This window comes from Falco cherrug, chromosome 3 (genome assembly GCF_023634085.1).
Source record: "Falco cherrug isolate bFalChe1 chromosome 3, bFalChe1.pri, whole genome shotgun sequence".
Taxonomy (NCBI): Eukaryota; Metazoa; Chordata; class Aves; order Falconiformes; family Falconidae; genus Falco; species Falco cherrug.
The window spans coordinates 29,677,775-29,704,541 of record NC_073699.1 but is presented as its reverse complement, the minus strand read 5'-3'; the positions used below and the strand labels follow the sequence as shown (position 1 = coordinate 29,704,541).

Below are 26,767 nucleotides of genomic sequence, written 5' to 3'. Positions count from 1 at the left end.
ACTCTAGCTAAGAAACAAAGTGCATCAAATAACTACCAGGGAAAGTGCTTGCACATATCAAAAATTGGTAATTATATAGACTGGAAAAATCATTCAGATACTCTGTAGGAAAGAAGTATTGCTAAGCTATTGCAAATAGATAAATGTTGAATGCCAGTTCTTAGAAACTTGTCTGATGATTAGGTCAGTCAACTCCCAAAGATCTGAAAGTTGTATTTGTAAATTTTAAGACATTATCAAAGCAGTTTAAGTGTCTTAATGGATACATTAGAAACAAATATTTTTTAAATGGAGAAAAACAAAGTTCATGCATATTGATTATAGAAACGTGTCATTAGTGTTGACTTTGTATCTGATTTTTTTCCATCTATTACAATTAATATTTTATATTTCTTGGCTGACTGAACTTGGAAAAAATATAGATCGCTAACTACTTCAAAATTTCTGATCTGAAACCTTTCCAAAGTATTTCAAGTTCCTTTGGTTGAGTTGAATTCTTCAGTACGCAATAGCTTCAAAATAAACTACTCAGGTTTTCAGTTTTTTCTTAGGATGAGACACACGGACTCTTCTGATACACAGTCCTGACCATCTAAATTTATTACTGATGCCACCTGTGGAGGAAACAATAGAACTCTTACTAAAATAATATGGTACAAAGATGTTTGCATCCAGCTTTATTTTAATTTCAAAACTTTATTTTAAAGTTTCCTTTAAGTAATCACAATTTAATTTGTGCTGTTTCTTAGTGTTGTGATTTCTCAGTGGGATGGTGTTGACCACAGGCCACAGCAGGCAGCAAATACATTCTCCATATATTGTTTAAATACACTGCTTTGAATTCTTTATTGCCCTGTGAGACTTCGAGGGCCCATCCCAGTGTACCCAAAACCTGAAATAATTGTTACGCTTTTGTACTTCTAAAAAGCAAAGAACCATATCTTTCAGGTAAAACAAGAATTACCTATGTATCTTTATCTCATTTTTCTCATATCTGTTGAGCATTCTTGGGGTTTTGGCTCAGTGTCTCTTGTAGAGTGTAAATTCTTTCTCCAGGACCCAGTTACCGTATTTGGGATTGTACTGGGTTTGTGTGGCAAGGTTTTGGTAGTCGGGGGGCTACTGGGGTGGCTTCTGTGAGAAGATGCCAGAAGCTCCCCTGTATCTGACAGAGCCAGTTCCCGCCGGTTCTGAGATGGCCCTGCTGCTGGCTGAGGCTGAGCCCATCAGTGATACTGGTAGCGCCTCTGGGATAACGTGTTTAAGAAGGGGGGAAAAAACTACTGCACAACAGTAGCTGGGAGAGCGGAGTGAGAATACATGAGGGCAACAGTCCTGCAGCCCCCCAGGCCCGTGCAGGAGGGGCAGGAGGTGCCCCAGTCACCGGAGCAGAGATTCTCCCCCAGCCCGTGGTGCAGCCCCCGGTGCGGCAGGCTGGTGACACAGGGAGGTCCATGCTGGAGCAGATCCCCACGTGCAGCCCGTGCAGGACCCCACGCCGGAGCAGGTGGGTGCCCGAAGGCGGCTGTGAGCCCATGGGCAGCCCACGCTGGAGCAGCTCCTGGCAGGACCTGTGGCCCCATGGCGAGGAGCCCGGGCTGGGGCAGGGCTGCTGGCCGGGCTGTGACCCCGCGGGGACCCACGCTGGAGCCGGCTGTGCCTGAGGGGCTGTGCCCGTGGGGGGACCCAGCTGGGGCAGGGGGGAGGCGTGAGGAGGAAGGAGTGGCAGATACAATGTGTGAGGAGCTGACCCCAGTCCCTGTTCCTTGTTCCCCTACGCTACTCAGAGGGAAGGAGGCAGAGAAGGGAGTGAAGTTGGGCCAAGGAAGAAGGGAGGTGTGAGGGGAAGGTGGTTTTAGATTTGTTCTTATTTGTCATTCATCCTACTCTGGTGTTAATTGGCAATAAAATACATTTCCCCAAGTCAAGTCTGTGTTTCCTGTGATGGTAACTGCTGTACGATCTTCCTGTCCTTATCTCAACCCACAAGCCTTTCGCCATATTTTCTCTGCTGGTCCAGTTGAAGAGGGGGAGCGATAGCATGGCTTTGGTGGGCACCTGGCATCCAGCCAGGGTCAGCCCACCACAGGGATTCTGTTTCAGTTTCCATAATCTGTATTCTCAGTTCCTTTCAATTCTAGCTGGTAGAGCTGTTGAAGGTTTTCTCTCACTAAGAAGAGTTCCTGTTGGCCTTTTAAAGACCTACCCAAATAATCCTCTCAGTGGTCCTACTTTGAAAACTTCCTTTTCTTTCCCATCTGTTGACAATTTAAAGAAAATGGATTGTACCAAACTTGCAGGCATGTTGGTGTTCAGCTGGACACTGCCAATTCCTTTATGAATTATTCTTGATAACAATTCATGTTAGGCTGCAAACCACTTCTCTGGGTAGGTTCCTTCCTAAATGTAAGAAATTAAGTGCTCAGTGTATGTCTGTAGGAATTTGTTTTTACAAAATGCATCACCATTTTCTTTGTAGGAAGTTAAGTGGAGGCAGTGGAAAGAGCTGCACTGTGATCAAGGTCTCACTTAGCTGAGCAGTGCATTGGAATAGGCTTTACTCTGTACCACCACCTTGTTGAGATGCCAGCTGTAAATTTTTGGGAGGAAGAAAATTCTCCTTTTTAGTATTAAAACCTGTAAACGTGTAAGAACATAATGTAAGGAACTGCCTCTGTCATCCATATGCTGAAATAAGTGTGGAGTGGTTTGTGGATACTCCTCAGTTTGAGGAAAATCATACAAAGCAAAAAGACTTCTTTTAAAGACTGTATTGTACACATTTGTTCACAGTATGGGATTAAAATTCCCAATGGATTTCATTTTTTTAAAAATAAACTTGCAAAAATTGTGTTACTGTTGTTTAGATTTTGAGGTATTGAATGGAATTGATGATGGAATTATATTTGTGACAGTTTGAGATCAGTTTAATGGTTGTTGATTGCACTTGCTGATTTCTAAGGGGGTTTAGGATAAGGCCTTTACTGATTTTTCAGAAAATAATGGCCTGGCTTTTATTATGCAATTATTTAACTGTTTCCCTTTTTTTTTTTTTTTTTTTTTTTTTTTTAAAATCATTAGGTGATGCTTTTCCGTGGACTATTAGTCTGCATCATTTCAGTATATATACTCTTCTCGGACAACAGATGACACTTAATTTAGTGGAACCAATGGGCTGTACTTCTACTTTAGCTGTTACTTCACAGAAACTGCTTGCTTCGGGGCCAGAATCCAGACACTCATTTGTTGTCTGCCTCCATGTCGACCTTGAGTCCCTTGAAATAAAATGCTCCAACCCCCAGGTTGGTACATTTAATTGATTTATGAAAGGAAATTAAAAATAACTTGATTTAAGTTCAATTGTTTTGCATTTGGTTGAAGAAGGTCTCTTCTATCTTAATTTTTTCTTAACTGGGCCATCAAGATCAAGGTGCTTAGATTAAGATTTGCTTTGAAGCTCTCTCATGTTTTGTAATTTAAACTCTTCTCAAAATGTAATAGCTACAGTATAAATGCATCTTTTGGCTGATGGAGTGAAATGAATTGCAGATGTACCACTAAATGCTGTGGTGCTGTTCAGCTGTCACTGTGGATTCATATATTGAAGTGGTTTAATGTAATTTTTTTACCATATTTTCCCAGAACTAGCATTTCTTCGAACATAAAATGTTTTTTAGGCAAACAATGGTATCCTATAGTAAAGGAAAAAACAAACAGTTCAATGTGTGTAAACAGAAGTTACCACCTCATTTATGTTTATTGAAAGGCAAAGGTGTTGCTAGATTTTCAGAAAGCGCACCCTGTATTTTACTGACCTAAGTCAAGTTTGTTGTAGTTCCAAATAAAGCAGGTTTTCTGTGCAAAATCGAGTAATCTTGACTGCAGCTTGAATAACAATTTCCTGAAAGTTGCAACGTTTCTAGTGGTGCTGGAGAGAACACTCTTTTTGCTGGGAATTACAAATCTGTTCAGGTCTGAGTAGGGCTCTGCATTCTTATGCTGTGTGCTCCTAAGTTTCAGCTGTAGGCAAGATTTTTCAAAGGGCGTCATGGACAAAATGGACTGTTTATTGCTTGATTTTACTTGAAAGACAGGGAAGGAACACTAAGTATTACAGTTTTGATCTGATAGACAGCACATCACGTTTGTAAAGGTTTAGGGACCTATGGCCCGGGTCTGGGAATGCAAAAGCTAAGGTGGCTGATATAATTTTAATGTTATCCCTTTTGTGTGTACTCATTACAAGATGTTTCTCGGTTACATGCAATTTTCCCCTTGCCTCATTCCATGTTCTATGAATGAAGCAAGTGATTTAAACAGTGTGTTTTATCCTCGGTGTATGGTTTCCTGCCCCATTCACCACTGCCTTCTATCAGAGTTATTTCTGACTCACTTACTATATGCCATTGTCTTTTGCACTGTATGGGCTCACGCACTAGGAAGAGGGCTGGTGGAGTAAGATTGCACTCTGGATGTGGCAAATAAAAATTTACCAGCCTCAAATAAAAAAATTGACCAGCCTTAGCAAGGTCTTCTCAGACTTGTAAAGCTCTATGACAGGTGTGTTTGCACACAGAAAGGGTTGCTGCTGTGTTATAAATGTATAAATAGGAATGGACAAAATTACGATTTTGCTGAGCATTTTAAATGTTATATTTAAAGACTTTGGAAAGCTTTGCTTTGCAACTTCGTGGAATTTCCACAATGTTTAATGAATTCATGTGTGATAATTTCACAGCCTATGGAAACTTGCCTTAGTTTGTATTAGTTTTCATAGAACTGTACAAAATTCACCTTGATATAGCAGCTGTTCAGAGAATTGGTAAATATTTTGAGATGTACATGTAGCAAACCGATTGACTACTTTCTTTACTGAAGGGGCGGTCAAGCATTGGGCCAGTCTTCCCAGGGAGGTGGTTGAATCAGCGTCCCTGGAAGTATTTTAAAAACACATAGATGAAGTGCTTAGGAACATGGTTTAGTGGTGGACTTGGCAGTCCTCGGTTAACAGTTGGGCTTGATGATCTTAGAGGTATTTTCCAACCTAAATGGTTCTGTGAAATTCATGGTAGATTAACTATAAAATTATACTTTAGAGTGGTGGGCTGTATTTTATCTAAAGATTACAGCCTTAAAGTAGGTGATGCTGAATTTGTTAAGTGGCAGCAAAGGTGAAGTATTTTACTATATGGCTATTATGATGTAATATGAAACCATGTTGTGATGGTTGTATCCCTTTAAAATCAATAGATACTTCCAGCATGCAAAATTGCCAGGGTATTGTCTTTTGTTGTAGTTTTCAATTTTGTAGTAATGTATTACTTTTTAAGTATAAACTGCTGTAGCATACTGAACTTCACAGATTTTGCCAAGTAGTCAGTGGGGTCTTACTGAGTTATGTGTGGTTTTGCTGAAGAGGCAGTGGAAGCAGTGAGAAGGGGAAACTTTTTAACAAATACTGGCAGAGTTATTCCTATTTTTGTCATACCATTTTTCCTCTCTTGTATAGAGTGTACTAAAAATAATTATTGTATATTAACTGTTATGCTCAAAAGTACTTATAAAAGAAAGAGGACTTAACACTTAACATTAGCTCTTCTAATATAATCAGAAATGGATTTTCAAAATATTGAAGCTATTCACCTGAAAAAGTGCAGCCATCAAGAGAAGTAGAAATCCTTCCACTTTAATGAGTAACAAACAATGGAATAAAATTAAGTGTATTAAAAATCAAATAGATAACTTTAGCTTGTGATCTGAAGTTTTAAAATTTTATTTACATGTGGAAACGTGCCACCTTTATGTTTTAATGAGGTTTTAGTGTGAGGCTTTTTGGTATTTTCTACTTTTTAATGTATTTAGATGAATATAATCTCCCTCTAATCCAAGTGTGCCTTTTTTCTTGGTGAATTTGTTGGTTTGTCTCTGGTTTCATAGCAGGGTAGAGTACCAGGGTCATACTACTTGGCTAGCTGGTTGCTGGCAATGTTTGGAGAAATGGCTACTGCTCTCTGAAATAGCCACTGTTTCAGAGTGGCTGCAAGGATTCTAGCCTGAGCGTTTTTTTAAAAAAATATCTCTCTCGTAACATAAGTAATTATAAGCTTTAGTGATTATAACTGTTGCAACCCCAATAAGATTTAAACTCCTTAGCACTGGATCAGCTGATGACAAACCTCTCTACCTCGTGTGAGTATGTATGTAAACACAGAATTTCTTCTTTTGTGTTATTTTGTGCCATTATGATCAGTAGCATAATTAAATTTCTGGAACCCCTTCTGTATTAAGACAAGTATAGCTTAAATTATCATTTGGTTTCTTGACCAAAAAATATTTTGTGGGAGAGGAGGTTGCAAGCATGTACGATTTGGACATGTGCCTGTATCCTATTAATTTTCTAGAGCCTGTCTTGCCAGCAAAGTGTCAACACCAGTTAATGTTATATTACTCAATCAATCAGATGGACATTATTAGTTGATGTTCCTGCATTACATGGAAAAGACTCAAGAAAACTTAGAAATATTTAATTAGTAATTTAAAGGTTACCAGTGCACATCAGAGTGAGTGCTACAGACTCAAAATATTTTACAGCGTAACTAAAACAGCTTTTTACCACAGCCAGAGTTACTGTCTTCATATACAGAGCAATCTACAGACAAACAAAAAGTGTACTGAGAAGTTTATCTCATTTAAGGAAAAATTCTGTCAAAAAAGTATATGACCTGCTCAGTGTAAGCCTTGAAACTTCAAAAGAAAATCCAAGCTGAATTAACAAGTTTTTCATAAAATTCCAGCACTTCACATCTTAAGAAAGGATTGTACCATGTACTTAGAGACTTCATCACACATTCTCACGCACAAAATCAAGTACTGTTTTATATCAAAATGTAGATTGACAACAGTGTTTTTCTGCATCTGTTCTGCCCACATAAGAAGCCAGCTTCATAGAGTAGATGTGTCCTGAGGCTTAAAGTTCTTATAAATATGAGAATTTCCATTTTTTATAATGGCAAGTTGGGTATGGTATCCAGCTGTGGATCTGCTTATATATTGTTTTCAGTTTTCTCTTAGCTGGTTTTATACAGTATATTGCACTATGTTGTCATACAAATTCAGTGATTAATGCTTATTTACAAAAACTTGTGTAAATATCTTAGAACTGAGTCAAACAATGTGCAAGTTAAACAGTGCATTTCTGAATATTGGAATGACATATGCTAGGAGACTGTTGAGTCTGATAGTGGATGTTCTTCCAAAGCCAGAACAGTTTCATATGCTCTGTGGGACCATTGTTTTAATATGATTTAAATGAATAATTTTTGCATTGTTAGTATTTCATAAAGTTTATATGTTTGCCTTTTTCTAGAGGCAGTATCTGTACATACAAAATATATGATAAATTACCTTTGTTTAATTGTTAAAATTGATTTTAGTAAACGTTTTACAAGACTATGTTATTGGTTACGGTTTTATGAGCTACCTAGCATATGTTTAGACAAAACGTGGATTATTTCTATCAAAATCACTATTCTCTAACTGATGTTAATTATTTTAATTGCAATGTAGTTGCTTATCAGAACAATATATATGGTGAGAAGTTCAATTCAGCTACATTCAAAGTCTCAGTGGAGGATTTTGATTTTCCTTCACCTCATTAAGGAAAGGTTAATTCAAGGTGGGTTGTTTTTTTTTTCTTTTAGATGCAGCTTCTATATGAATTGGCTGAGATCACAAGTAAAGTTTGGAATAAAGTTCAGAGGAAAGGAATTCTATATCAGTCTTCTGTCTATACTGAAACCATGACAGGACCTGTTCCTCCTAGCTCTCCAGTTAAAAGTAGCATTGGTACCGCTCCACCAGATACCAGCACATACAGCCCATCTGCTGACATTGGGACCACTACAGAGGTAGGCTTTCGTAACACAATGTCGTGCGATTCTGACTTAAAAGGTGTGGTGGTGTGCAGCCGAGTAAGAATCAGAAAAATCAGAAAGAGCAGTAGTGTCCCTATGGAAGGTAGCTTTGCCCCAGTAAACTAATGAAGAGTACTTCATTACTCAGTTTGGTGGAACAAGAGGAAGGAGAAAAAAGAAAAATGCTTATTGTTTCTCAGTTTATGATTTGTCTGGATTGTTTCTCTTCGAAGTGAACAAATATTAACTCCTGTCAGATAATTATGGTTAGTGTTTTCAGGTCAAGCAGCATAAGCGATTTTTCAAGTCCATAATTACTGGAATAGTAACAGGTGTTTTGGAAGTACCTGTGATACCTGTGGTGCTTGTGAGTCATTCCAGGTAGCTTCAGGAGTCATCCTCTCAGGCTGAGGCCAGTCACTATGATGCCCGAGTCAGTGAAGAGCTGCTGTGTGTAGACTGGCATATTGGCAATCCAGGGAGGTGGAGGGGCAGACAAGGCTCCCAAGGCTGGCACTGCAGGACACCCAGCGGTACCCTCACCCCAGGTCCATCCGGCTATTGTTACCCTCCATCTGTGAACTAGTTCTGGAGCTCCGCTCCTTCCCCTCTCCCAGTTGTCCCATGTCTCAGGAGTGCTTTTGTAACTCTGTCACATGAGGATTTGAGTGTGCAGCTTCAAATATAAGAAAGATTGGCCACTTGGTTTTATGTATTTCTCCTTCCTTAATTTATAGCACTGCCTAACTGCCTGGAGCAGTCTGGTACCTGATCTTAATCTCTGTGTGTGCCTAAGACTGTAAAATATTATTCTGAGGCCTGGGAAGGAGTTCTGCTTCTCTGCCATACTGAGGAAGGGAGGCTAATTCTCTTATTAACATGAATACAGTGTTAAAATTCATCCATAAGTCTCATTAGCTGTGAGTCATTAGCTATGAGTCATCAGGTAGCCGCTATGTAGTAGAACGGATGGTCACAGGAGGCTGTGCAGCTCAATAGGCCTATATATGATTTTCTTAGTGCCCGTGTCAGGCTTACTAGTCAGAATAATGAGTTGGCCTTGTTTGTGCTCCAGGAGAGAGCCAAAACTGCATGAGCTGAATGTATACCAATGGTATATCCTACATATGCAATGCTTCATTCGTAACATAAAGCTATTTAGAAAGCAGGAAGACTGTTCTTAGAGACTGGGTTTTATTCTCAGGATAAACACAGTAATTTTGGGCACACCTTCTAGAACAGTTCTGGAATGCGGGCACATACACAGCAGTCTGAATGCTGAGTGCAATTACATATTCAACAATATTTGCCCAGTACTGCTTCAACCCTGTGTATGGTTTATATTAATTCCCGGGTTTGGAGAAAAAAAAATGGTGATTGCTAGTACTTACTTTTTATATGCATCACACACACATGCACAGAGATAACCGTCATTAAAATGTGTTTGAGCTAGAGTTTCAGTTCTTAAGTTGTTTCACTAAAATGTTTCTAGATTATTTGAATACCCTTGGTTTTGGTGTATTTCTATGTGGGTGTGATCTCAGTTGGGAAAAATTTTGCCATGGATGCAGAATTGAAGGTAAGCAAATGGTGACACCAACAGTGGTTTTCCACCTACTCGCATCAAATCCCTTTCTCATGAAAATCAGAAACCATCAGCTTTATAAATAACTATTTGGTTTTGACCCTCTATATAGACAGCGGTATTTGGAGTACATGCTGTACTTGGAACATTACTTGAAACTGATTCAGTAATTGTTTTAATCCATATGTTACCAAGATTATTTTGGTAATATGGGTCTGAGTTCAGTGTTCATATCTTAGCCCTTGCAAAATGTTGTTCATCATTTATTTAATTTTCTTTCTATTCTCAACAAATGTTATACACTTGCTAAATGAATTTTCCCCGATCGAAACGAAGTTTGGTGAATTAGCCAACAAAGGACAATGTTAGAATTTGTGTTCAGTCTTTTCCACTCTGAAGCTAAGGCCATATTTCAATCTTGTTAGAATAGAAAGTTCTATTAAAACACATGGCATTAATATTGGAATTTTTTTTCACTATAGGGGATTTAGAGTTGACATAGCATTTTACAACTGAGATTTCAAAACTGCTTTGAAAGGAATGTATCATTGTGCTTAGACAGGATAAATAAATTAAGAAATTGACCATGTTCTGAGGATTTTATTAAAGACATGGGAGAGGAAAGAAAAGTACAAACAGGATAAAACATTTGTATGAAGCCATAGTTCATATGACCAAAAGACCGAGGAATAGAGCTCCTGTTGGGCAGCTCCTTTCAGAGCTCTCAGCCCAATGTGTTCTGTCTGGGGCTGTGGTAGGAAGGCAGTCCAGGAGAAAAAGCCAGCACAACAGATGGAAAAGCATACTGAGGCAGGTGTCATTTGTTTAATGGAGACAGTGAGGTGGGAGACGATCTAGACGGCCGGATTTCTGAGATTGTAAGAAGTTCTTTGTCAGAAATTGAAAATGAGAATTAGAAGGCTAATTTTTATATTGTCAGGAAAAGATTCACAGAGTTGTTGAAGTAGGAGTGTAATGTTTTTGCCTCCACAGCTGAGGAAAATCTTACTCCATTTCTGATTAACTGGGTGGGAATATTAGGTATATTGAGGTGCTTAAAATCAAAACAGTATGTAAGGTGCATGTAGTATGTACCAAAACAGTATGTAGGATTTTAATCAACAGTAAAAAAAGAGAAAGGGGAAGGTTTTTAGTTACTCTGGTTGAAAAAAGTCTTGGAGAAAATCTTCGTCATGGGAAGTCAAGCCAGCGTTTAGATGCCTATAAGACTAATAGCTACAAAAATGCTGTATTGAGTTTGTGGGTACTATTATTTGTGTGAGTCAGTGTTTACACTTGAAGACCACCTTTGATATCCATCTTGTGATTTCTTGAAAAAAGTTAGTGGTACTGTAAGGTGAAATAGAATGGATAGCCAGTGGAGGATTCATCTAAACGATTTGGTTGTTATGGGATGTAACATCTTGACCTAGTGCTTTCTTCTATTTAAAGACTGAGGTATGAAAAAAACCGAACCTCAAAAAACATAATTATGCCTTCACTCTTAGAACTAATTCCATGTCAAGCTACCAGTTGGAATGAGGTAAATCACCTACTAGGATAACCAAGTTAATATATTTATTCTAGATGATGTAAACAAAATAACATTTTCCAAACAAATTTTTATTAAGCCATAGGGACAATGATCTTAAGCACTCTACCACCATTTTAAATCAATATAGTCATCACTTCACCTGATATTTTTTGCTTTTTTAATCTTTTGGTGGCCGTCAGTAAAAATAAATCTCAGTGTTTGAAGCTTTTACAGATCATCAGGTGTAAAGTAGTTAAGAACATTGCTTCTGAGACTGCATAGTCCTGATGTCTGTGAGTTGTGTAGTGCTGTTGAGGGTGGGAAAGGGAAAGAGGCAGGAGAATCACACTTAGCCAACCAGTGAGAAACAATAAAAGGAAACATACTTTCTTCTCACATTTCTAGTAGACTATTTTAGACAATATAAATTAAATAATTTGTAACATAATGGCTGGCAGTATCTCCGTAATACATTCTCTTCTGCGGTTGGTGGCTGTCTGAATTTATTCAGTGTATTTCCTAGTATCAAAGCACAAGCTCTATTTTCTTTATAAATGACATGGTTGCTATCCTGTTCTTTGTTGACAATTTAAAAATATATGTATTGAAAAATTAGCTAAGGAATCATATAGAATCACAGAATTCTCACTTTTTCTTTTTCACCAGTGAAAGCTGTTTGTCCTTTGAGAGTAATCAGTTCCTCTGCTCCTTTTGCTAACTTAATTACTATCATACCTAGCTGTAGATAGTGTGATCATGAAATTGTGCCTCTTCTTTATTTGAAGAGGGTAGGATGCAACAATGAGAGAGAGAATCTGGTCACTTCTGCTGTCTCCAGCAGCCCCTTTGAACTACTTCAGTCTGCTGAGTGTCTCAGGTATAGTCCCTATAATGTAGACTTTACTTGAAGAAAAATGACCTCCTTAGTATGCTCAAATATGCATAGAACCCCATCATAGACATGGGGGCACATCTGAGCAGCATCTGTACAGAGCTATAACAGCTATGCCTGTGCCCCAAAAGGAGGCAAAGTAAGTCAACAGGCCTTGTAGGCAAGAAATGTAAACAGATATTTTTTTTAATTGTTTTGTTTCCTGTAAAGTACAGCAGCTAGTCCTTCCTGTCAAATTGCCTAACGGGCTGCAGATGTCAGTCTGTTATACCATGCTATTTTCAATGAGGCCAGGTTTTTCTTCTGGGGGAAGACATAGTCCTCCACAGTCTATCCAAAGTATGCATCATTGTATACAACATCTATCTTAAACAGGAGACTTTTTATCTGGAGACCCTGTTTGTTCAGAGAAGCCTAACTAATGAAATCCAAACAAGTATTTTAAAACCCAATTGCATTGTCTTGCACCAAAGTACAGCTGAGGGCTGAATATTTTTCCAGGCATCTTCTGAAGAAGTAATCTTAATTTGAAAAAGTGTAGAAGCAGGGTGGGGTGTGTCGGAGCAATCTAATGCTTGTCAGCTTCATATGTCATGGTATTCTTCAAGTACTCTTCAGAGACTGGTATAGAAAATCTGAGCCGTGCAGAGGGATTGGTGGTGTTTGGAGACAGGAAGGCAAAAGTTATCTTTAATACCTCACAGAAATGGTGACTGTAGGAACTGGCATGTCAGGGAAGTTAACCAACTGAGAATAAGTGATACTGCATGGAAGCAGAGGATGGGTGAAAAAGGCATGCTTTCAGTGAACAGTAGCAGGGAAAGGGAAGGTGCAGGCAACTGAGAAGATTAGAGTACCATTCCACCATTTTCTTGAGTCTGATTTATCCCTGTTTGTGGTTTTACTGCTGGTTGGAACTGAATCACTCCTTTCCCTTCCCACGGAGTCTGAATTCCATCAAGGGAGCAATAAAAAAAGATGAGGCAGTTATAGTGCAGGCACTCACTGGCCAGGAGATCTAACACCAACAAAACCTTGCTTAATTGCTGTCTTGATAGTGGTAGGTCTGAAAACAAGTTGCAAATACTCAGAGAAATAGAAAAAACCTTTAATTTTAATCATTTCAAATACTGTGTACTGAACATCTTGACATTCGCTAAAATGCTAGTATTGATTATTTGTAGATGCATATGATGGCCTTCATAAATTTGAAGGTACTTGATATTGGCCTAATATTACTTGCAAAAAAGCCAGTGGAAGCAAACCTAGGTCCATGTTGTTTGATTTGGAAAATACCATCCTGTATTTACAAATTATAATTTCTTTTCAGACTATTGTAAAAGTAATTTTTTTAATGAAAGAAATAGAGGAGATAATATATTAAAATCAAGTGCATCACCCACAACTTCACCTTGCATCTCTATGTTTTACAGTCATTATTGCTGATAAGCAGCAGTGAAGTATATAGAGTAATTAAACAAGAATATGTATTTCTACAGGTTTGACTTTGGGAGATTTCCTAGAAGTTAACATTTTATCAGAGTCTATATTTTGTTTATATGTTCCTCTATTTTTAAATCTTGACATCGTGAAGTCTGTCGAACAGAAACATTTTGCTGTGACTAGGTACATTTTTTTTAAGTTTAGAGATTTTACAGTTAATGTGTTATTTTGTTCTGTGGGAGACAAATGATTATTTTTAAAACTTCTTTCAGCTGCAATGGGCTTGTTGTAAATGAATCTGAAGAAAGAAAACTCTTAAAACTGTTTATATTAAAGACCCCCCAAAAAAGTAATTTGTTTATGTGATCTGTGGATGATTTATATTTTAAGTTGTGTGCGGTTCTTCTCATGCTGACGTGTTGATAGTGAGCAGCAGAGTCCTATGTGAATAAAGCTACCTAGCTTACTGAATTTTAGTCTGGGTGGTGGTAAGACAGGGAAACTTGAGTAAGAGACTTAAGTACTGGAGGGCTGGAAACAGTTAATCGTTTTTACCATGCCTCCTTTGGAACAGCAAAAGCAAAGGTAGTAGGGACTTACAACAGGCCACTTGTTACTGTTTACTTAAGGACAAACAGTGGTAGAAGTGTTTAGTCCTTGGGGAAGCTTGGTGATTGAGCAAGAACGCAGAAGTTATTTTGATAAGGAATAGCGTTAGTGTGGCCAAACTGTGATCATCCCTGAGCTTTAGGCAGGCCAAGGATGAAGGCCCCATATGTTTGGATCTTCCTGATGAACAAAGATAAATTCTGCTAAGAAAATAAACTCGGTATATTGGTCAATTTGCAACAATTGGTGAAAGAATTAAATTGTGTATTTTAGGACTTGGCATGAGAAGTTGTGGGAAAATAGTTCAGGGTTTCTGACTCTGGCTTGATTTTTCTGTAGATCTGGAAACAGAGCAGAAAATTAATGCATAAACATATTTAACAATACCACGCTGGGTGCTGAAAATCCAAAATGAAAATTGAAACTGCATGAGAAACGAGAGCACAGTCTCTATTCTCTCCAGTTTCTTAGTTTTTCACTGGAAATAAAAAAGAAGACGGCAGCCACTACTGCAGACCATCAGTTTTTCATGCCCTGTGATTCTGCCCAATGGTTCTGGTTACAGCACCATTAACAGAAGGCAAAGAAGAAATGCAGTCTCTTAATTTTTCACCTCCCAAAGGATAGCCACATAGCAATGTCTGCCTTCAGAGGAGCCTCTGCAGTGCTTCTGCTACTGAGAAAGAGAATGGGCCAATTCAACTGTTTACATATCTTTGAGTGGCAGAAGAAATTTAAACAGTATGTTCACGTTGAACTGTTGAAGTAGAGGATGGGTGGAGCGAGTAACCCAGTAACCTCTGACAGGGACATGGTATTGAGCAGCAGGGGATGTCTGCTGATAAGCTCTGCAGCTGGCATAGCTGCAAACAGAAGACATTGTCACTGAAAGCCTCGCCTTAATGCAGGTTTAGCTGTACCATCAAGCCAGCTAGTCCAAGCAGCAGTACATACAAGTGACCTGGAATACTGAATGGGAACATGGGAACCCAAGTACAGAATTGCAGTGCAAACCTAAGTGAGTTGAGGCCCTGGTTAGGACTTGGAGGCCCTGTGGTAGAACGTTCCAAAACCCTGCCAATTGCACGTACAGGTGTCTGCCTCTCGGCTCTGTCCAGAGCTTCACAGTTCCTTTATTTCTGGTATCATTGTTCTATATCAGCATGTTTGAATCTTAGAAATTCAAGGACTGGTTTTCTTTTTCAATTTCATCTTTAGAAATACTTGCATGCGGAGGCCTTACTTGTGTGTTGCTGAAAGAAGTTTTGTTCTACAGCTATGCAACTGTGTGCTAGACAATTTGAATGGGATTTAATAAAGCCACCTCACATGCTATAAAAATTAAAGTGTGAGAAATTTCTGCAGATCAGACAAGCATAAACATAAAGCACTTGGAATGATGCTAGCAAAAGCTTAGCTCCAGCAATAGTAGTTAAAGCTGCGAGCACCTTGGCCTCTTTTCCTCGCCTGTGTCTTTTTTGGTTATAGCATATCAGATGCAGGATACAGGCCTATTCTATTATGTATTTATAAAAAGGAGGAAGTAGTTTCTAATGATACATCTGGGCCTGTACCCATAACTCTTTTTTTGTAAACTTCATAGACTCGGAAGTTGGTGGGGGCACATTCCCTAAAATTCAGGATTTGCTGCTTTTAAAATTGATTGCACATTCTTTAGGTAATTTCCTTTTTATATATGTCTGGAGTTATGCTAAATAAATGCAGTTCTTCAAGAGTCTCACAAATAGTGTTATAAGTAACCTTGTGCCAAAATTATAACTGGCTGATTCTCCGAGAGGCATAGTACATCTTTCAGTATCTTCAGAAGAATAAGCTTAAAGAAAAGTGTGGGAAAATGATATCCTCAGTTTTCCACAGAACTAAGTTATCTATATACTCAAACCACTAAACAAAAACAGCTCTCTGTGGAAAAAAAAAAGTTTTAAAAATGCATGAAACAACATAGTAAATTATAAAAATAAAAGAACCCCACTATAAAATCCAAAACTTGCCATGGTGGCAGTACTTATTTGCTGTTAACTATACCCCTTTAAGGTTAATTTACTATTGCTTTCTTCTTTTTTAACTGTCAGAAATTTAAACATCTGCCAAAATATTATAACAAAGTTGATTTTCATGCAAAAAAAGTTTTGTAACATCCAGTGGGAGAGTGAGGGTGTGTATGGAGGGCAAGGAGGAGACAGTCTCTCATTCCCACCCCACCACCCCCTCCATCACAGTTTTTAAGTTACAGTTTGGCAAATCAAGTGTGCCTACTCTACAAAAAGAACTTGCAAAATGGTCCAGCTGTGTAAAAAGAAGAAAAAAAAAAAAAAGAAGAATTAAAAAATGCTTTTCATCGAAGAAAAAGAGTAGAGAGCAGCAAATCAGTCCACAGAACATCAACACTGGCTTGAAATTTGACTTGAACTGTAAATGAACATATTCTCAGGTTTAAATAATTGTTGTTTCTCATCATCACCCTTAATTGGCTTCCATTTGATACCTTGTGAAATCCATCTGAGGATCTCAGGTAAGGGAAATTGGCCTTGGCTCACTCCTTCCTTCAGAGCTTCCCCGCTGAAGGGATCCCCCTGTTTCAAAATACCATTGACTCCAATGTCTCTACAACATGTGGGGTTTGAGAACAGTCATCCCAGACACAATGAAACTCCAACTCAGAAGCATCATCTTTATAGGAGTATCATTCAAAAACAAATTATGGAGGTGTGGAAAGTAGAACGTCAAAGAACCATTTGGATGAGTTATAAGAAAGAAACAAGAAGGGAATTTATTCACAGGCATTTAAAGGTTCAGAACTGATATTGTGGTGATTGCAAGTCATGAAATAGGATGAGGCTTCTCTGATGTCAGAATGAGGACTTTGCAGTAAAGACTCATTAAAAGGGGAGACAGGATTCTCAAAGTACTGTGTTTCCAGCTGTGGAATGATACATTTTTGCTCTTGCTTTTTATAACTTCACAAGCAGGCAGAGTAGATAGTTGGAGGGGAGGCAGGCTAGTGTTTGAAGAAGGTGGACAGGTATTGTTAGAGGATGTCAAAATTGTTGGGGTAGTTGTTGCCTCCTGGCTTATGCCAGTATCAATGGAGTCTGCTCTTTCAGGAGAAGGAATAAGGAGTAACATTGGTTAGAAGTGGAGAAGTGGCTGCTCTACCTGCATCCTTTCAGATGTTGGGGGACTTCCAGGCCTGATTCCAGGACTTCCAAGGCTATTTCCCAGTTTTCATTCCTTCCCCATACTTTTCTGTTCCAAGGACAAGTGCTGGCATCCTTGAAGAAACAAAACTGAGTTTTGCTTACAGTGCTGAAAAGTTATCTACTACCATGTGTCTGTCAGTGCTGCCTTGTAGGACAATTAAGTGGCACTGGAGAGAGTAGAGTTGTTTGTGAAGACAGTAGGAAACGTCTTGCAAAGACAAGGTTAGTAAACAGTACTTGGAGACAGGAGTCTTTGGACAAAAAGGTCTCATAAGAGGCAGGAAGGATTTTGCTGGGGATGCAAATAGAAAATAAGAGTTACAGTTTTGCAGAAAGGAGTTAACCTCTGCCCTGAACATGTTATTTAGCAGGTTCTACCACCCCTTTGTTTTTTCACCTTGTTGGTTGCCGTATGTCCGCTATGCTACACTTACTTTGGAGTTGGGTGGATCTTAGTGAAATAAGCTATCTGAGGTTTCTCCGAATTGATAACCTACTGTGGCAGGCATTAAATATTATTAGATACACAGCAGGAAACAGGCTGTAGTACATTTAAAAATATAAATTTGCAGACAATGTAAGAGAAAAATGGAAGGAAGAGTAAACAAAGAAAGAGGGTCATATTAAGTCTATGGCTTGGAGAGGGATTTCAGGTGTGTTTGTATAAGGAAGTTTGCTCAATGAGAACACAATGGAGAAAAAATGCTCAAAACAGGAAGGACAAGGAGGGAAGCAGGAAGGAAGGAAAGGCATAGTGTGTAGCTGAATTAAAAAAAGAACAAGTTAACTTTGAAGGTTAACCTAAGAAGGTTCTTTCTCCCATTTTGTTTATATGCTGGCTGTTACTGACTTAAACACACTGACAACTTGGTGACAGTTAAGAACCTTTCATGGAAGAAAGGATTCTAAAAGAGAGATGTTAGAGAGATGGGTGGATAAAATGGTATAGGAAAGTTTCCTTCCGGAAAGTCTGTTTGAAGGGAACTGGATGAATCTCCTCCTTTAACTCTGGTTGTCTGTTCTCTTCTATGCTCTGTTACCACCTCTCTCACCACAGACTCATCCATTCATCTCTTGTTTCTGTCACTTGTCTTCTGTAAGTGCATTCAGAATCTCACTTCTCAAATGTATTTCCTTAAGTCCCATTATTACGGCTTCCTGCTCCTTCCATCACACATGCAAATAAATATATACATACACAGACAAGTGTTCTTTCTTTTTCTGACTAATCTTGCTGATAGTCTTCTGGTCCTTGTCCAGCTACTTCAAACCAGTCTGTACCTGACTGTCTCATCTAGAAAGCACGGTGTTTCTCATCTTAGTTTCTGGGCTAATTGCACTTCTGCCTTTATGGACTCCATGAGGATCACACGTTTAATTGATAGGCCTCTAAGTACTAATTCTTTTACAGAACAAGAACTTTATTCAGACCAAGGCATAGGTGTTTGTTTTCTTCAATTTGTTTCTGCAGGTCTTGGGTATCTCCAGCTCTGTGCGCCTTTCTTCATTCATTCATTTATATTCTCTCTCTCGATCTGCCCCTTAATAAGTGATCAGGCATTTTATAGCAGACATCTAGATTTATGTAGAATAAAGACATCACAGACAGAACCCATCTAAGGACAATAAATACATAATATGCATTCTGGTTTATTACCCTTTCATATTTAAGATGCTAGCATAGATTGCACCTTTCCAGAGGTTACTACTGTCAATACTACGTGATTTTCTTACCCTTTTATTAGTTCTCCTGAAGATGAGCTACTTATTTTTTCCTGTGGGTTGAAAGTCTCTGTTGCTTTTCTTTCATGCTTTGCAATCTCATTCCTACACGGCATTCACAAATCCGATGAGTAATATCTTTTTTTCAGTCTGACTTGTACATTGTCACCTAATGCCGTGTCCATGGTTCGTTGAAACAGTGTGACTAATATTTAAGGAAATCTTCCCAAACAGAACAGCACTTGCTTTCTGTACACCAAGGAAACACTTCCCATAGAGAATGTTTTCATTGTCATGAACTCTTCTGCAAAAAACAGGCATTTTTTTCTTTGCTGATTCACCAGTCACTGCTGATTAGTAATAATAGCACTAGTCTTTAATTCCACAGATTTACAAGTTTGAACTACTTAACTTTTAGAAACAGCAGCTCTAATTCAAGTAACTGCCAAGGTATCTTTTTTCCTATGGTGACTTCTTTTAAAACAGATTTCTTTAATACAGTCAACACAGATTTGTACATAGACAGTTTTGCACGTACCTGAATTACGTACTAGCTAGTTAGATTCATAATTAAAAGACACTATTAGATGGATTGCTAGTGTTGAACCATGGTACAGTTAGAACTGGACTCATATTTCTTTGTTTTCCTCTTCAAAATGATATCTGAAGATCAAAAGCCCACCATGATTTGAATGACATTTAATAAAGCAAAATCTAATTCCTTAGATCTAGAAACAAACAGCAACATGTGTTTTATGGACTAACAATGGTGATATTTTAAAAAATTAACAATAATATTCAAATGAACAAAAATTTTAAAAATGAACTATAATCTATAGTTATAGTTAAAGCTGTGGAAATACCACTGATTTTTCTTAAAACTCAGTTGATGAAAGTAGAATATTTCTTTTCTTTTCTTTCTGGATTATGTAATTTCACCATGGAATTAACATAACAGTGCTGTATACCATCTCCCTTCATCCGTACTTAGCCTGAAGGTTTGCCTTACTTGAACTGTGGCCTGAATTTTTTTTTCCTTTTATTTGTTAACAAAAGTGAGATAAGGTGATTGAAATGTGTATATACTCCACTAAGAAACCTTCTAGTAGTAGCAGGTAACTTTTTGCACCTCTGGAGTCTAGTGGTTTTTCAAAAGATGGTCACCTTTGGCTCTATATGTAGTCTGTTCAAAGCTTTAAGCAATAATGCCTTATATAATAAATAGAAAAAACAAATAGAAATATACCGGTTTCCTTTCATCCCTTTTGATTAATGTGAAGACACCATCGCAATATGTAATTAAAGGTGAATTGAATCTTAATTTTCATTTCAACACTTCATATTACATCTGTTGTACTGCTCTAGATATTATAGTCTCGTGTTTAGGTATTATTTTCCAGTAGCATATATTAGTTAGTTGCACCAGTTCTCCCTTCCTCATATGAATGAATATCTGGAGTGGTAAGTTTTCTATGTCAGCTAGAGAAACGTAGATGGTTTCTTACCAGTTGTAGTAGGTATCACTGAATTTTTCAAGGGTAAAATTACTGCACATAGATAAAGTTCTCTGTGTCCTCTAAGAGTTTTGCTGAGACAACAACAAAAATCAGTAAATGTTAATTTGAATGGCATAGACCTGAAAGTATGAAGCAGAAGCTGTGTTTCAGCGTTCCTCTACAAAAGTGGTAAAGGTAATCATATCTTTCATTATGCAATGAATTCTAAAAGCACAATGTCAGCTGCTCCATTTGGTGTATGTCAGATAGCCCAAAGTCATAATGAATAGCATACAAAACTTTTGTAAGGTTTTTTGACCTTCCTTCTTGTCTTCTCTTATGGTTAGGTTGGTGATAAGAGAACAAGTATCCGTGATAGAAATCCTGTAATTAAGCTGTAGGCATGAGTTGATTGAAAATGTGATTTATCAGCATAAATGCTTCCATATGAGCTTGTCATTTGGTTTGGGCTAAGTTCTACCTGTCCAGAAAATAGATTGCTAACAGAATTTACATACTCAATATTCTCCAGTCTTGGACTGCAGAGTGAGCCTATTACTGTCAGATTTCTTGCCTGACAGTTAAAATGGATTCAGTCAAACTGCAGTGCTTTCTGTGTAGATCTGATTCCAGCGTGTCTTCCATAGAAATCATCTTGGTTTGTCATTAGATAAATCTTCAAAATTCCCAAACAAGTTGTTCATAATTTACAATTCCTAATCCCCCAAACCTCCAGTGAAAGTTAAGACTTTGGGCATTTATTGGTCTGTAAATCTTAGAAACAACTTGGTCTTAATGGATCAAAGTGACAATGCACTGTTCCTTTCCTTTTGTGCTTGAATAATGAAGAAAACTTGCAACACTTGGTGGAGTTGTAAGTGAAGATGCTGGTGGATTTTTAGTGGCTTCTGGTTGACATTAGTGACTTATGTGTCCACTGCATTCAGTTTAACAGGCTGTAAACACTAGGAGCTGATGAGCAATTATATGTTTGTAACTTTCCTATTTGGAGGTAGTAAATTCCAGCAAAGGTGCAGGATGAAGTCATATGGCTAGTAAATATTTCAGTTGTGCCATCAGGAATTACCAGAATGTGCCTGCAGCACTTCTCAGGATTGATAACAGGCTTGTAACAGGATTTTTAGTATAGCTTCTATATGTCACATTCTTTTCCTAAAAAATATTAACCTTTGTGTTGTCTTTGTAGAGCCCTTATTGTTTTACAGAATAATCGGAGATAATTGATGGCACAGAAGCTTCTACAAGGTCATTTGTCAACATATCATGTATTTAAGAATAATGCAAGTGACAATCTCCTTTTTTCAACAACAAAAATATTTTATAAGTGGCAACTGAAATGTTTCCAATTCTTACAAAAACCTATTTTTTGTGAAATCATTTTCCCAAGCAGTTACAGGGAAGCAGCTAGAAAAAGGGGGATAAAAACCAACCCAAACCCAGTATGTATGTACTTGTCCTGGTTTCATCTGGGATAGAGTCGATTTTCTTCTCGGTAGCTGGTGCAGTGCTGTGTTTGGGATTTGGTGGGAGAACAATGCTGACCGCGCACTGGTGTTTGTAGTTGTTGCTGGGTGATGTTTATACTGAATCAAGGACTTTTCAGTTCCTTGGGCCCTGCCAGCGAGAGGGCTGGAGGGGCACGGGACATTGGGAGGGGACACGGCCAGGACAGGTGACCTGAACTAGCCAGAGGGATATTCCATACCATATGACATCGTGCTGAGTATATAAACTGGGGGAAGAATAAGGAAGTGGGGGACATTTGGCATTATGGCATTTGTCTTCCCGAGTTTATAACCATTAGTTGTGACGGAGCCCGGCTCTCCTGGGGATGGCCGAACACCTGCCTGCCCATGGGAAGCAGTGAATGAATTCCTTGCTTTGTTTTCCTTGCGTGCACAGCTTTTGCTTTACCTATTAAATTGTTCTTCTCTCAACCCTCAAGTTTTACATTCCTTTCCGATTCTCCTCCGTGTCCCTCTGGGCTGCAGGCCAGGGTTAAACCACGACATTTCTATACAAGTGTTACGGCCGTACTAGGTGGCTCTTCATTTAGCAGCTCCAACAACTCTTTTCTTCCTTTGCCTTTCAGATATGCACAAGCCTGTTTATCCCCTTTCCCATTACATCTCAGAACATTCCTATCAGCCTGTGTTTTTTCATTGATTATAGTATTTCATTAGTGTAGAGTTAATGAGGAAAGCTTACTATGCCAAGTGGAACGAAGTCATGGAGTGTTATACTTTTACCATGTAATCTTTGCCAGAATCTATTATCTGTACGTAAGAAAAGGGGCATGTATTTTGTGTATTTTTCCCCCTGATGTTAAAAAATGGCTTAATTCCAATATACTATTGGTGAGTCTGTATATAGTTTGGGTTCTACACCAGTCTAGACAGAAGAAATAAGAGGGGCAGTGAAAAGCAATACCTGGTTTTCCCTCAGCTATTACATCTGTTTCATAGGGTGATTCTCTTCAGGGTGGAGATGATTCTCCGTTCTCAGACTCCATTACCTTGGAACAAACAACAAGTAATATTGGAGTCTCAAGTGGACGTGTCAGCCTATGGATGCAGTGGATGTTGCCAAAAATTACTATAAAATTGTTTGCTCCTGATCCTAGAAATAATGGCACAGGTATTCATCATTTTTTCTCTTAATGTACTGTTTTAAATTCCATACAGTATTTTACAGCACAGTATTAGCTATTCAGAGCATGTATTGGCAATATTAAGCGCTGTAATGAAAAAATGGATTGGATCTATATTTTAAACTAGAGTGACAAGCAGTAGTTTATGTTAGTGCATGTAATTAGAATTCAGTGTTGTACTTTGATCCTTCCACATGGAGGGGAAAGTTTATGCCATTATATCAAATTTGAAATAAGTTGCCTTACAAGTAACCATGTTTCAATTTGATATGATTTAGTAGTGTGTTTTGTGTATGTCCACATATAGACATATAGCTCTGTATTGATAATTTGAAATTTAAATTTAACATAATCTCATAGTTAAAGTCATGGGAGATTTAATAGAGTTTGACATAGAATTTTCAACTTTTGTTGAACACAGTTTGCCTTTTTATTTTTGAGATTAAATTTGGATTATAATTTGGATCGTAATTGAAAGGTATTTGGATTCTATAAGTGTACTGTGGGACTAGAAATATTTCTTTTTTTTTGTTAGGAAACACTGCTGCTTACCAATTAATATTGTTACTGATAGAAATGAGAAAAAATATGTAGACTAATGATTAACGCTGATTTTAAAAGAGTTGTACTTGAACTTTTGACTTTAAAGAACTACATGAGCGAGAAAAAATCTCAAGTACTGTTAGAGGAAATACCTTGGCAAATGTTGTTTTACATTTTGTTCAGGAATTATACTATGAACACCTGAACTTAAACCCCCATATATAAATCTCTCTACACATTTGTATAAGACGGTTTGGATACTAGGATTTTTATTTTTTTTGGTTCCTGTCTGTGTGACAGTTGAATCAAAAAGTGATTTATGAAAAACCTTTGAGTAGAAGTAGCATCATCCTATTTACAAAACGTAGTCTCAGATATATTTCCTGATTAAAAACTTGCAAGTTTCAGATTAAAAACTAATAATTTTTATTTTCTTTGACTATTGCAGAGGTTTGTGTTGTCAGTGAATTAGAAGATCTCAGTGCCTCAGTGGATATGCAGGATGTTTATACCAAAATCAAATGTAAAATAGAAAGCTTTAATATTGACCATTACAGAAACAGGTAATTCCTGAGAGTTATTTGCTTTAATTTCAGGCTGAAAGAAGGTGGCGGGTTGTTGGGTTTTTTTCCCAATTCTTAAATCAAATTCAAAGTAATTGTTCAATGTTCATGTAATGATATTAATTTGTTAAGTAATAAATATCAGAATTATATTTTCTCAGAATTATATCTGATTCCAAAGAAATACATAGAAATCATTACAAGTCAGGAGAGTATTTTTTCACACTTACTGCTCTGTTGGTCTGTTAAATGAAATTAATCTATTTTATTGAATTTTTGAATGGGAAATTCCTTAAATATTGCTTGATAATGTATTAACAAGTGCCACTATTTAATCATTTATGGTACCATGCTCTTAGACATTAAAAAGACGTTTCTAAAAAATGGAGCTGTTTATATTGCTGTGGTTTAGCAACGCCATAATGCAGGGAACTGAGCTGATACCTGTGTCTACGTGATGTGGCATAGCATTATGCAAACACACCTGAGAAAAATTTCACGAATTAATTTTAACTAGTATATCATCAATATTAAGTACATTTAGGGTAGGTAGGTAGGCAGGTCTACTGTATGTCTTGCAACTTCAGCCAGTCTTGTTAGTTGAATAGTTTGCTGCGCTAATGTGACTATGTTCATTTGGCACCCAGCCGCATGCTTCTGTATGCAGGTTGCACGTGTTACCTTCTAGCTCATATTGGCCATTAGCACGTTAGTCTTGACAAAATAAGAGAGAGCCTATATAGTCTTTGATCAGTTGGGTTAGTTTACCATTACAGATCAACAGATTCCATTATGGGAGAGAAAGTAAGAGAAAATAGAGTCATAGTTATGTTACTCCCTGAGAGGAGGAGGAAAAAAAAACCCCACAGTTAAAAGCTCCAGAACATTTTTTGGCATTGAAAATGACTAAAATATTTGGGATCACAAATCATTTTAACTTAGGAGCCAATGTCTGCAGGGTCTTATTGGACATTTATTGTTCCCTATGTACAATAGGAAGGAGATTTAGTATCAACTTAGCGAAGTTATCACCATTTCTGAGACTTCTTTTACTGATCAGTTGTCTTAAAAAAAATTTAAATTCCTGTTCTTTTGCCCAAGTTACAAATGTAGTTATTGTCTGTACAGATTTGATAATCATTTAAAAATAATTGATTTTTAAAACTCTGTTAACGTCAAGTCATGATGCTTTAAAATGCTTTGGAATCCCAGCTAGGTGCTCTTAACAAGCTTCTTTGTCCACAGATTCTATGGAAAACTTGAGAGAAGGTACTTCAGTCCTAAAAGCCTAATGCTCCATTAGAAACATTTTTTACTTCAGGGTGTTCTTGTTTGCTAAATTTATATTGAGGCTTGAAAAAGAAAAACAAAACACAACTTATGCCACTTAACAAAATTGTTACTGTTCTGACTTATATTTCATAATGCCTTTGGAGTACCTTTTTATATTCTTAAATCTCTGTGGACTAAAACAAAAAGCAGAGAATAGATAAGGTAAACATTCTGTCTTCCAGGCCAGGGGGAGACTGGCAGTCAGGACATTTTGAAGGAATATTTCTACAATGCAGAGAAAAGCTTTTGGTGAGATTTTTTTAGTAAAATAAAGTGCTTACCTGAATAACTCTTCTTAAGCAATGTATTTTTCTTTATTCTTACATATGCTAAAAAGAATTATTACAAGAACTATGGTACAAAGCACATTTTACTACTTAATAGCTTATTTTTTCTAAGTAATACTGTGATTTTGTAATATACATGAGTACGGCTTTTCCTTCACAGTTTCTTGGTTCTTGTAATTATTCTCCTCCTCATTCTAATAAAGCTATTGGCTGAAAATCCAGGGGTAAGTCCCTTTCCTGTATGCAGAATTTAAGTATACTTTTATTCTCATGTCTCTAGACCTCTGGCTGAGGTTGTCCTTTCACATAGGATTTGATGATGTTTCTTTCTTTTTTTACCAGTTTTTTGCTTATCTGATTGAATTTCAGCTTTTCAGGAAAAGATGATGTAGGCTTTATCTTGCAGTTACATAAGACTTGCAAGTTTAATGTTAATAATTTTTTTTTTTATTATAGCAGTTGTGGTTTGTCTTGGGTTTTTTATTGCTTTTTGTGTTTTCATCTTCCATGTATCATTTATTACCTCAAGCTTTGGGGAAGATTCTTGGTCTCTGGGGCAATATGGAGGTGTGTTCCTTTCCTGTACTGACAAGCTGAACAGACGTACCTTGTTGGTTCGACCCATCAGCAAGCAGGACCCTTTCAGTAATTTCTCTGGCTTCTTCCCCTCTGTAAGAATCTTTTTGTAACAAATTTGTACTACAGAACTTCCACTAATAAATGCCACTTGGAGTAAAAAACCACAACAAACTCAAATGGCTGTAGTTCCTTGTAATCTAATTATTTTTTTTTACTGAATATATTTATTGCTTATATTATGTTAGTTGTGTTATTTCCCTCTTACCCTTTAGTAATAGTTGTTAGTCCTTTTTTAGTAGATATGGGAGTGAGGGTTGATGATTCACAACCTGGTACATAACAGCAGTCCACTGAAGTTGGTGGGGTTCGTTTATATT

General features: G+C 37.5%; 1 protein-coding gene across 8 annotated transcripts in view; it reads left to right on the top strand.

Annotated features, from left to right (window-relative positions):
• VPS13B (vacuolar protein sorting 13 homolog B) overlaps positions 1 to 26,767 on the top strand; it is a 478,367-nt gene that overhangs the window by 252,885 nt on the left and 198,715 nt on the right. For 6 of the 8 annotated variants that reach the window (XM_055706070.1, XM_055706068.1, XM_055706069.1 and 3 more), the window contains 5 exons: positions 3,082 to 3,302; positions 7,701 to 7,907; positions 22,902 to 23,073; positions 24,078 to 24,192; positions 26,341 to 26,482. In XM_055706070.1, coding sequence (XP_055562045.1) covers positions 3,082 to 3,302; positions 7,701 to 7,907; positions 22,902 to 23,073; positions 24,078 to 24,192; positions 26,341 to 26,482 — 857 coding nt within the window. Of the gene's footprint in view, positions 1 to 3,081; positions 3,303 to 7,700; positions 7,908 to 22,901; positions 23,074 to 24,077; positions 24,193 to 25,706; positions 25,774 to 26,340; positions 26,483 to 26,767 lie in introns of all 8 variants that reach the window. The other 2 variants (XR_008731554.1, XM_055706071.1) reach the window with 2 other exon arrangements.